The 12,976-nt window shown below is 34.5% G+C and overlaps 1 protein-coding gene across 1 annotated transcript; it reads left to right on the forward strand.

Moving 5' to 3' along the window:
- The first annotated feature begins 7,153 nt into the window (after positions 1–7,153).
- LOC145137332 (AT-hook motif nuclear-localized protein 15-like) lies at positions 7,154–9,397 on the forward strand. Its single transcript, XM_079071479.1, has 2 exons — positions 7,154–8,850; positions 9,078–9,397. The coding sequence occupies exon 1, from the start codon at positions 7,794–7,796 to the stop codon at positions 8,793–8,795; it is 1,002 nt and encodes a 333-aa protein (XP_078927605.1). The 5' UTR covers positions 7,154–7,793; the 3' UTR covers positions 8,796–8,850; positions 9,078–9,397.
- The last annotated feature ends 3,579 nt before the right edge of the window (positions 9,398–12,976 follow it).

Here is a 12,976-nt window from a genome sequence, read left to right on the forward strand (position 1 = left end):
TCTAGAACCGGAAAACCTGGAAACATCAAAGTGGGTAGGTTGGAACCGGATAAAGTGGGTTTAGAACCGGAAAACCCAGAAAAACCGGAATTATTTGGTAATCACTTACTACTTAGTGGGTTGAAATTTGAAAATTTTCATATTGATATCCCGAATTTGGGGGGCTGTAACTCATTGAATACGAAACCAAAATTGAAAAAATTATAGTCTAAATCAAGTACAAACTCTAAACTTTAATCTGGAAAAAACCGCATGTCAATCCGACTTTAAATGAATGAGATATGCATGTGTTAACATTTTCACAGAATACAAAGTACAAAAACAAATAGCTGAAAAGTTGAAAATTTTCAGTTTTGATATCTCGACTTCGGGGGACTGTAAATTATTAAATATTAAACCAAAAATGACAAAATTATAGTCTAAAATCATGTACAAACTCTAAACTACAAGTTGGAAAAATACACATGTCAATCCGAATTCAAACGAATTAGATATGCATGTTTTAAAACTTTCACAAAATACAAAAAAACTGAAAAACTAAAAACTTTCAGGTATGATATCTCGACTTTGGAGGACTGTAAGTCAATGAATATAAAACTAAAAATGGCAAATTTATAGTCTAAAATCATGTACAAACTCTAAACTACATGTTGGAAAAAACCGCATGTCAATCGGAATTGAAACGAATGAGATATGCATCTTTTAAACGTTTCACAAAAAACTGGTTCTGGCCCTAAAAGTGGTTCCGGTTCCTAACAACGGTTTCGGTTTTTAGACCCGCTTTACCCGGACCCGATGGACCCAAACCCGGATTACGGATAAAGCCAATTTATAAACCCGGAACCGGAACCGGTTCTATATATTCCGGTTCTAACGGTTCCGGTTCCGGTCTGGTTTTCCGGTTCTAAATCTCATCCCTAGTCAACATGGACTGTTGACCTTGACTTTGACCATGGTTGACCAAGTTTGACTTTGAGGGCATTTTGGGTATTTAAGGTTTTGATGGGTTGGTCATGCTGGTTGTAGGCTTTGAGTCGGGAGCTGGTATTCGGAGTTAGATATTATCAGTTCAGCTGTTTGTGAGGTGAGTGTTCCTCACTATACTTGTTGGGTCAAAGGCACCAAGGTCGGCCCTTTAGATTGTTATCTTGGTTTATTGTATGATTGTGTATTGTAGTGATCTGTTAGATCTGTATCCTGGTAGCTAGGATGATGGTATGCTTAGGGGCTGTTTGTCAGAATCTGAATTTTTAAGATCTGAATTTTTAAGAGGTTTGAATTTCTAAGAGGGTCTGAATTTTTAAGATCTGAATTTTAACATGTTGTTTGGTTGGAACCTCTGAATTGTTGTGCTGAATTGTAAAAACGACCATTTTACCCTTATATATATTTTTTTTGTTAAATTCAAAAGTAAACACAAATCCAAATCAAACCATGCCTATCAGTTTCATCTCGTTATTTAATTCTATCAAGTAACTTCCAAAAGTTTAAAAAATTCATGATTTGATAATAATATAAGTAACAAAAAGAAGAAAAAAGATCAAACTCAGCTCCAAAGTATGATCTTGGAATCCAATGTTGACCCCTTGACCATGGGTTTACCAATTTGATTGTCAATATCCATTTGCTCCAAGATTGTTGATTTCAATATGCAATTAATATAACCTGTAAACTACCACAAATACCTATTAAAAGACTTTGATGTTATAACACAAGTTCTATTCCCCAACCTTATTCATCCACCTGCCATCAAATTGAAGCAAAGAAAGTGTGGATTTTGGTTGATTGCCTCTACTAAACCACCATGTACAAAAATTGCCATCATTAATTCCATCCATCATCTCCATCACATAAATCCTTGTTGATCCGTCTCTTTGATTAAAAACGCAGTACAAGGGCAAGAAGGAGAAGAAAAGTATCCATGTTCTTGTCCTATTTTTGACCCGCAATTCCGATTAGAGTAGATGGGGGCTAGAGGGCGGCTATTTCAAGAAGAAAATCGAAAAAAGAACACCAATTTATGAAAATGATTACCAAGAACAGAAGGCGGAGACGATGGTGTGCAGGAGTCGATTTTCTCCCCTGCTCAATCGACGGTGGCCGGCTGTGGGCGGTGGGAACTGGTGCTTCTGAGACGTCGGAGATGCAGGAAGAAGAGAGGGACGGGTGGAGACTGGTGTTCGTTGGATGCAAAAAGAGAACCGGGGAAGGAAATGGGTTATGGCAAAAAGGGAAGGCATCTTTTTTTTCTTTTTCAGATGTGACGAGAAGTCTGACCGAATAAGTGATATTTTTCAGATTAAGATGCTAAAATAATATGTAAACAAACACTCTTAATCATACAGATTCAGACTTGCCTCCTATTAAGTGGCAATAAGAGGTTAACAAACAGGACCTTAGTGATCTGTTAGATCTGTCTGTTTGTAATTTGTCTGTGATATATATATATATATATATATATATATATATATATATATATATATATGTGTGTGTGTGTGTGTGTGTGTGTGTGTGTGTGTCGACATGGGGTATGTGTGGTTGGGTTGAGGCGGTCCTGCTTTGTGCTGAAGGCCAACAAACCCAGGGCGTCCCTGATAAACTGAAGGCTAGTGGGGCGTACCAGTCAGACCGAAGGCCCAGAGAACGTTCCAGATAGGCTGAAGGCCCGAGGTGGTGTACCCGTCATGTTGTAGGTTCTGTGAGCGTACCAGATAGACTGTATTCTGGTGGGGCGTTCCAGTCAGACTGAAGGCTCTGAACTCATGTTGTTTGTGATATTATTCTGGTTTTGGTATTATGATTAGTATTTTAGGGGAAACTCACTATGCTTCGGGCTTACAGTTTTGGATTATGTTTCAGGTACTTCTAAGGATCGCGGGAAGGCGAAAGCATGATCGTGCACCTCCTCATATTTGTTTTATGATTTATGGGATTTCTCTGATGTTGAACAATTTTGCAAACAATTTGTAATGAATGATGGTTTTTGGATTTATTTAAAAGTTTTAAAATTTTTAAAATTTTATGGATGTGACAACTAATTATAGGAGATGATCCACAATATTCTGATCTCCTGAAAGTGCTGAAAAGTATCTGAAATCGTCTTCAGAAGGGTTTTTGACGTCTGGAATCGTCTGCCCTTCGAATCTAATTAGGATGGTCGTATTTATATGCATGTAAATAACTTCCGAAGCAAGATAATGAAAAATGCGATCGCAGAATGGGAAAATGTGATCACATTATTTACCAAATTTTACTCGAACTGCTGCTTAATGAAGTACAATGCTAGTTCTGGCTTATTTTGAACATCGAAACAAAAATGCTATCGTTTCTATGGTCGCATTTTTTCCATATGATCACATTTTTCAAAATAAATTCATAGATGATATTTTTCGACCCAAACAATCCTCGATCACTTTCTGCGATCGCAGAAGTCAAAAATGCGATCACATTTTTGGTTTTTCGGCATGCTTTATTCGCATTTCTTCGATTTAAAGTAAACACGGAAAATATGTCCGAAATTTTGTCTAGTTTCCGAAATATTTTGAATCTTGTCAATCGGAGTTACCAGTCATGAGATATGGTCAAAATATTGCCAGGGGGTCAAAGTTGTCAGCAACATCCTGTAGGCTTTAGAATGTAGCAATCTATCTTCGTAGGTTCAATTCGATCAAATTTTTCTTGATCAAAACAACTTCCAAGCATTCCTCAGTATCCTTCATAAGTTCCAAGCTCTAATAAATGACATAAAAACGCTAGCAGTACGAGAATTCTAAGGAATGAAATCAGTTGGGCATTATTTAAACTAATGACATGCATATGTGTAAAATATTATGCTAAATGTTAATAAAAACTACCCTAAAAGATGCATAAAATGACATCTATAATAGCTAAAAATTGAAGCTACAACCAAAGGATTTCATATGAGAAGCAAGAATCAAGTAATCTAAGTAGATTAAGGTATCCCCTTTCTCGTCTAGTTATGTTTTAATGTCTAGAATTGGTGGAGTTGAAAAAATTAATAGATCTTTGTTCAAATGACTTGAATCCATAATATGACGTGGTTACAAAAGTTAAGATCATGATTTTAAGTTTCTAGTGGTAAATTTATGGTGGAATCCATGAATTTGAAAATTATGAAATCAAACATTAATTTGTTGATTTGTTAGATAAGTGAACTTATGCTTATATCTTAATAGATTAACACATATGTATGATATATTCATGAAGCTTAATTAGTTTTGATTATGTTAAAGAATCAACAAAGTTATAAGCAAGTATGATGAACCCTAACAAAATGAATTGTTAAGATACTTGAAATTAAGCTTATGTCTTAATAGATCAAGACATATAAATAAGTTATTCATGGAGTATAATTGATTCTGAAGAAGTATTGAACTTAACAGAAAGTTAAGCATATGAAAAGTTTTGAATGAAGTGATGATATATATGAAACTAAGTTTATGTCTTAATGAATTAACACACATATATAAGTTATTCGTGGATCTTAATTAATTTTAGCTACGAAATAGGAATGTAAACTTTTTATAGTCAATCATGTTAAATGTGGACTGAAATTTAACTCTTTATTGAATGAGTCATATGAATAACTAACAATGAGAGTTTTATGGAACATTTTTAGCTAGGGGTACATGACTTAATGTATGAAGAACTTTGTTTAAAGTTAAATTGCATTCATGATCATGTTTTTATGATTTGGGAAGAGAATGAACTAATGGTATGAATTTTTGAAAATGACTAGATCCATACATGTGTTATATGAAATTACTCAATGATTATTATTATGATTTATCTATAAGGCATGACATTGGTTATGATCGAGTCTTAAAGAGAAAAGTGTGATCATGCATCATTGCACGAATTGCATTGTAAAGTAAAAGTAATGTAAAAGCTAGCTAACTTGTTAATGTACCATGCGAGGGACCAACTTATGACTTTCCTTCGTAGGGAGCAGCTTGGTGATTTACTATGCGGGGGCGATCTTATCAATTTCCCATGTGAGGACCTGGTTATGAAATTCCCATGTGAAGACAAATGAGACTCTATTAGGAGGGTACCCCCCCCCCATGAAATAGAAGTCTCAAATGTTGAGACCATGACATGATGATTTATTCTCCTGGGTAGTTAGCAACTAAGCTCATGGCAGGTGACATAATCCTCATCAGACCTATGACATAAAATAAAAATGAAAATGAATAGCAAAACGACACGAAATACATACATTTCATTGTGTGAAGACAAACATTGCATAGTCAATAAAGTGTTTTAAAGTTCATACAAATGATATTTTGTCAAATGTTGTAAATGTGTGGGTCCAAACCTATATGACTCACGAGACATTATTGTCTTACATATGTTCTTATTTAATTTCATGTATCTCACTATTAATATCAGAATATCAGGTGCAAGAAATTAGTGAGTGTGAAGATTAACAACAAGCTTTTAAAAGGATTAGACTTAGTCCCTATTTTGTATATGTACTTTCGCTTTACATTGGTTTTTGTGTTATCAGGTGTTGTACACCTGGTAGATATTTTTGAAACAATAGTAAGCTGTTTTGGTGTTTGTGAAACCACGTTTCGTTGATCATGATTTAAATTATAAAAATGTTTTCAAAACAACAGTATTTTACTATATTAAAAGAACGAGTGTTATAAGTGGTGTATCTTTTTGAGAAAAAAGAAGCTAGAACTATGAAAGCGCTAGAAAAATGAAGGAAATGTAGTGCTAGTTGTTCATTCGACGATATGAAGTGAAAGACCTGTGGCGGTGGTGCTTGTCAACGACAACAAAACAAAGGAGATAATGTGGTAGTGTTGTTCTTCAAGAGAAAGAAAAACGAAATGTTGAAATCATAGAAAAAAAGAAGGTAGTAGAGTGATTTGTTTTATGAATAAAAACAGCCAAACATTTAGCAGCGTCAATACATTATAGATGACATGTATTAGCGGCGACACCAAAAGATGGTGAAACATTGGAGTTTTTTTTGTTCTAGAACATTACCTGTGACAACACGTCACCCTATTCATGTCTCCGCTATTATCTAAATGAGAACAGAAGCAAATATGTATTATCTAAACGATGGATGACTTTGATTAGACTATTTTCAATCCTCAACACTATTTTTTTACACTATACCTATAATTATAGTGTAAAAGATAGTGTATATTATAGTGTAAAAGATAGTGTATACACTAAAGTCTTCCAACCCATTACACTATATTTAACACAAAAAAAATATATTCTAGGTATATTCTTTATTCAACACTCTATTTAGTGTTACATTAAAATCCAACACTATATAAAGTGTTACATTAAAATCCAACACTATATATAATGTAGGGTTAGAACATTACAATGTAATTTATAATCTAAAAATGATTTTTTAGTATAAGATTGGAAATGCCTTTAAACATAAGAAAAACACAACGATTATGAGAATATATTATATATCTAATATGGACGAGCCTTTTTGAGAGGAGACATCTAGGACGTCTAACTGTATATTAATAACATATGTAATATATGTAATGTGTCGTCATGTCCTAAAATTCTTTTAGTGAGATGAAGTTTCAAATAAAATTTTAAAAAACAAAAAGAAAAAAAAAACGAGTTTAAAATGTGCAAAAATTGGTTAATTTTTAAATATAAACTATCTATTTTATAGTATTTTGGCAACTGGCTCTTTAATTTAACTAACGTTGTAACTAAAAATTCGGCTACGCCATGTTATTTAGAAAATTAACGTTAGAATATAAGTAATATTTTATAAATAGGTATCCAAATGCGGTCAGCATATATATTATTGTCAAATAGTGTGAAAACAGTAGACAAGATTGACTTCAGTATCCCTTATTATTTTAATTTCTTTTATTAATATATTCAGATGTTTTCTTAACTATGAAACATTCATTCATATTAAATTACAAAGCCGTTGTACTTCTTTTGCTTCAAAAAGAACCTAAAAACTTCCATTTTTTATTCTTTTATTTTTATTACAATAATAACATTTTTACCAACTCAAAACCTTTATCAATTTGTTTATTGGGAAGGCAAGAAAATAGGAGAGTATTTGGTCAAAAAACGAATAATAAGACCAGTCTATATGAAGCCAAGAGTTTGCTCAATTTGCAACGCGTAAACATCATAACATGTCAAAAATTACCATATCTCACCAGCTGTACGCTGTGTGTTCCCCGATGCCCTATTGGCTTACTACTTTTAACCACCCCAAAGGATAACATCAACTCTCTCATCAAAACCCTTTTTTCTTCTGAAACCGCCATTCCTAAATCCTACTTGCTTTCCTTTTTCTGCCCATCTCTCTGTTAAAACGTACGCCCCACTCACACTCTCTTCTCTTTCTTCACCTCAAACCCTAGTTTCACCTCTAGACTGATATACCCTATTCTTCTTTCTCTCTCTAGCTTCTCGTACTATACAGGTGGCTTAAAGCTTTTGCGTACAGGTTTGAAAGATTGCATCTTGCCTGATTTGCATACAAGTTTTGGGTTTGATGTTTCAAGTTGTTGGGTTTATTTTTGGGTGTAGAGTACAGTGGTACAGATCTGGAGATTTTGAGGATTAGGGTTTTCATGCAAATGGGTTCAGCAAGTGGATAAAGGTTATCGTTTTGTTTTCTTTGGATTCTATCTACGTAGTGGATCTTTAAATTTCTGTAGGTAGCTATCAGACAAGTTGGATATATCTTGTAAGAGATATTTGCTTTCAAGAAGTTCTTTTTATTTTCTGTTGATATTTTGGCTTGTTGGACCATGGCGAATCGATGGTGGGCTGGAAATGTAGGGTTGAATCATCAGATGACATCGTCGGGACAACCGCCGTCGCTACACTTGAGGGACACGGCGGAGGAGGAGAAGCCGCGGTTGAACAGGGTTGGGCAGGTTAGGATGGAGCAAGAGTTCTTGGAAAATGCGACGAATAGTACAGGAAGCAATTCGAACAAGAACCATAACCATATCCCCATGAATGATGATCACGAGGAAAATGATGAAGAGTTTGAAGACCAGGAACACAATAATGTCGGGGGTGGAGGGTCGTTGGAGATCTCGGAACCGACGAGCTCTGGCGGTGGTCGGCGGCCGAGAGGAAGGCCACCTGGTTCAAAGAACAAGCCCAAACCACCCATAGTGATCACTAAAGAGAGCCCCAACGCTCTCCGGAGCCACGTATTGGAAATCAGCAGTGGCAGTGACATTTCCGATTGCATAGCGACATTCGCACAGCGGCGCCACCGTGGCGTTTCGGTCTTAAGCGGCACTGGCATCGTAACCAACGTCACCCTCCGACAACCGGCGGCACCAGGCGGTGTGCTAAGTCTCCAAGGGAGGTTTGAGATTCTATCGCTCTCGGGTGCATTCCTGCCCGCACCATCTCCGCCAGGGGCCACCGGGCTAACAGTGTATTTAGCTGGCGGACAAGGTCAGGTTGTGGGTGGAACGGTGGTGGGCCAACTTGTGGCGTCTGGTCCAGTTATGGTGATTGCAGCCACCTTCACGAATGCGACTTATGAGAGGCTACCATTGGAAGATGATGGAGGAGGTACAGGTGAAGGTAGTGAAATGCAATTACAGCAAACACAAGGGGTAAATTCCGGAAACAGTCCTAAATCTGGAGGGGGTGCTCCTCAGACAGACAACATACCATCCTCCTCAATGCCAATTTACAATCAACCCCCTAAAATATTACCAAATGGTCAAATGCATCAAGATATGTTTTGGGCTACACCCCCACGCCCTCCCCCATCTAATTTCTAGCTATTCTCAAAGCAACTTCCTCTTTGGTAGAAGAATAGAGTAGAAACTAAAAAAGGTAGAATCTTTATTTGGTTTTTTTTTCTTCTTTTCTTTTTCTACTTTTAAGTAGGATTAGGGTTTATTTGCTATGTTGTTATGTTGTACGATTACTGTGATCTTTCTATTGTGGGGTTTAGTTGATGATGGTTCTTGAAGTTTACTTTTAAAGTGTATTTTTAAATTTTCCTTTTCTTCTTTGTTTCTTTCTACATTTTTGAGCAATTAAATACGGCTGAGTTGCAGGTGTTAAAGAAGGAAGTAATGGTGGTTTCAGTTTGTGTAAGATAAAGAAGATTGCGGGGTTCAATCATGTTTCACCAGCTCATTTGCTTTGTTTCCAAGAATCACCCACTTGCACCAAGAGAAAAAGATATTTTAATATATTTTCTAATATCGTAACTCTATGCAACTGTGCTTGGGTTTTCGTTGGATTGTGAATCTCTATGTCAAAGAACAATTGCTCAAGTAGAAATATTAGTTAGATTAGTTAGATAAATAGTTAATTATTAAATTAATTAAATGTCTACGTAATCTTTTAATGACGACTACTAAATATTTGGTCCGGTGTCGTTTGTTTTTTAAACATTAAAATACTTTATTTTGTAGACAAGTAGAAGAAGAGGTAGATTACAATTCTGCGCTGTCCATAAGAAAACCACTAAAATTTGTTGATTTCTATCAGGCAGAAGGGAGTCGTTCCCTTCCGAACCCACTGCCACATCATTTTTTCTTTTTTATTTTTCTTTATCTTTTCGAACCGACAACACATAGAAATCTTATTTTTCTGAACCTACTCAATTAAAAAAAAATACAAAACAATCAAATGTAAAATCTTAATTAGCAATAGAGTTATCGGCGGTACTACTTCCGTTTCAACGAGTGGGTTGATTGGTTTCACTAACCCACTTCATCATCTCTCTACTTTCTCTTTTTTATTTTCTCTTGTACCATGTGTTTTAAAACTTATACCTTAGTTGTTTTGTATTTTTTTTAATTGAGTGAGTTGAGTGAATTCAAAAAGATAGGATTTCCGTGTGTTGTGGGTTTGGAAAGATGAATAAAAATAAAAAAGAAAAATTGATGTGGCAGTGAGTTCGGTGGGTTGGGAGTGGGTTGGGAGGGAACTACTCCCTCCTCCCTTAAGGATGTTGATATATATAACGTAGCAATTCGATGAAGGAGTGTGTCATTTTTTTTTCAAAAGACATTAACGAGATTACATAGACTTCAGCCATAAAGGATAATGTCTAAAGTTTATATAGACCTTAAACGCTGCAAGGTTACAAGGATATCCTTGAGTTTTTTGTTTTGAAGGAGTCTAAAGTAGATCCACCAACTCCGAGTTTGGAAACATTTAATAATATTTGTTTTATATATAACTTTTAATGACAAAAATGTCTAATAAATAGTGAGATCTAATAATAAGTGAGAAAACCAAACAAACTTAAAACAACTGATATAACTATGGCACGTAATTAGCAGTAAGGCAGATGACAAAAATGGAAAATGAACCAAAAACCCAACATGTTTGAAAACCGTTACACCCTGAACGAAAGTCTTCCACATGTTAATATTGATTACAGTTCCTTAATTACTTACTAAAAACGTTCCAACATTTTGACATCCTCCATGACGACCTTGAATTAGTCTCATATTTCTAGTATCATTATAATATTTCAAATTTCTTTAGATTTGTTCAGTTTAAAAAAAATGTAGTATATAGTTATTTGGTTTTTTTTTTGGTAGTTTATACGAATCAATTGTACATGCTTATGAAAATCGAGATCAAAGTACCTGAAAATTTAAAGTATAAATTGAATGTTATAAGAAGTTTTAAAGTCAAATAGAAATTTGGTGAAAATGAAATATTGGAATATCTTCTCCTATCTTTAAATGAGTTTGCCAAAAGTAGTAAAAGAATGACAAGATGTATGAATGGGGACTCATCTGTTTTGTACATTAATGGCAACTCACTCTTTTGTCAACAAGTTGGCGTTGAGATTATCAAGAAAAATAATGCCACCTACTCAACAAATATATATATAAATACAAAACATGCACGTTTCTGAGAAAATGAAACATTCATTGACATAATTGAGAAGTTTGTAATTTACATTGTATTATTTAGATTTTTTTTTCTAATAGTTTTTTTTTTCGTTCATTACTCATGCTGATGTTTTTTAATGTGCATTATACGTTAGGGCAACGAGATTTTGAAAGATTTTAGAACTTTTAGTTTTTATCTTTATAAAAAGAAAACTGGAATTAAATGAAAAAAATTCGTTTAGAAATAGAGACAGAAAAAATTTGTTCGAAAGGAGAGATTTAACGTTTTTATTTTAAACAAAAAATCATTTTTAAAAAAACTACTTCAAATAATATATAGATTTTGAATTTGATATTTTATGTTATTATACAATTTTAAAAAATTTACAATTACCATTATTGAATAATAGTATAAAAAAATAAAAACTATCTATTAAACATACCTATACCTATAAATATATAAAGATGTATGAAAATTAGAACTCTCTTATAATAAAAACAAAAGTAACTGTAAATTTGGTCCCACTGTTAATATTATTGTCGTTCCTGTCCATTGACTTCTATTTTTATGGTTATGATCATTTCAAGCGTTTTTTGTTTAAGTTTTGCTTCCTTCCAAAATTGAAATGAATAACTTATCCTTATGTAATTTTTTTTTCATTTTCTTTCTATTAAACATTTAAAAAACATATTAAAATAAAATAGACCATAACCCTCATTCTTTCCCATGCCCACCCAACTCTCCTTAGAAAAAAAAAACACCATATGTTACAAAATACAAAAGATAATTTTCACCTAAAATCAAATTTATCCTAATTAACATCCTAATATATAAAATCATTACTTAGCAATTTCCAACACAAAATTTATACATCATTACAAAATATACAAAAAATGCAACAAGAATTCTAAATTTTCAATCAAAAAATCAAATTACAAATCTAAACCCATATATCCACCGGAAACAACGACACTTTGATTTTTATTCCAACGTTTCCTCATCATCAAAAACCACTGCCAAAAGTGAAAACTTCACCTGTAATGATATCTTACTCTTTTTTAGGCACCATCGTCCCCCCCCCCCCCCCCCCACATACCACCCGATATCCTGGAAAATTATGCGGCCCTCTCTTCAACTTCGTCGTGTCAACAAACCTCAAAATCTTCTTTCCATGAGCTGACCCTCGACACCACCCAATATCCTGGAAAATCAGGTGGTCCACCAAGTTAAGCAAAGTTTATGTTCACGATTCTCGGATCTGGTGGTGGTCTTTGATTGGTTGAAAACCTACCCGAAATCAGCGTCGAAATGATGCTGAATTTATGAGTGAGCAATGGTGACCTGTCGCACTCTGGTTGCCTCACCACCATCGCCCCCACCACTTTTCCGAACCAGAGACGTAAAAAAAGAACTTGTTTTAAAGTTGACTCGCTGACTTCGAACTCGCCCCTGGTGACGATGGAAAGCTCGTCGTCGGATTCCACTAAAGCATTGTATATGTGTTAGAAGCTTTTCCATTGAACTTTCTCACAATATCCTTTGTACTTAGGGTTTGTTGATGAGTTAGGGTTTGGTTCGAATTTGAGTTTGAAGCCGTTGGGCATGGATGAAAGATACTCTAAATGGATCTTTGTGTTGGACTGTAGTTATTGATGGGTTTTATAGGTTACAATAATACTTAGTCAAACATGATTTGCACAATGGAATTTCACATAAACAATTATGGGCACATATAACCTAGAAATCTATGGCTTTTCCCATAATAACAACATACTTTGTAACCTAATCTAATTAACCTTATGTAATAAAATATTACATCATAGAAATCATACCTTTTATTAATTCGAATTAATCCAAACACCTTTCTTGTAAACTTCTTGGAAAGCTAACTCCAATAATATGAAAGCCTCTAATGTGTCACACCCAAACCCTAGGATCGAAACTTAGAGAGGGAGAGAGAAAGAGAGAGAGAGAGAGAGAGAGAGAGAGAGAGAGGAGGAAGAGTAATTTCAAAATTCACTATGAATTGTCTAGTGTTTTTCAAACCTTTTAAACTCCCTATTTATAGTTGTAGGAAACCCTGATTTGAATATTA

This window comes from Lactuca virosa, chromosome 9 (genome assembly GCF_052849685.1).
Source record: "Lactuca virosa cultivar CGN04683 chromosome 9, Lactuca_virosa_CGN04683_v6, whole genome shotgun sequence".
Classification (NCBI taxonomy): Eukaryota; Viridiplantae; Streptophyta; class Magnoliopsida; order Asterales; family Asteraceae; genus Lactuca; species Lactuca virosa.

Excerpts from the sequence above, each read along its gene's own strand:
- LOC145137332 (XM_079071479.1), top strand. The coding sequence starts at position 7,794 with ATGGCGAATCGATGGTGGGCTGGAAATGTAGGGTTGAATCATCAGATG.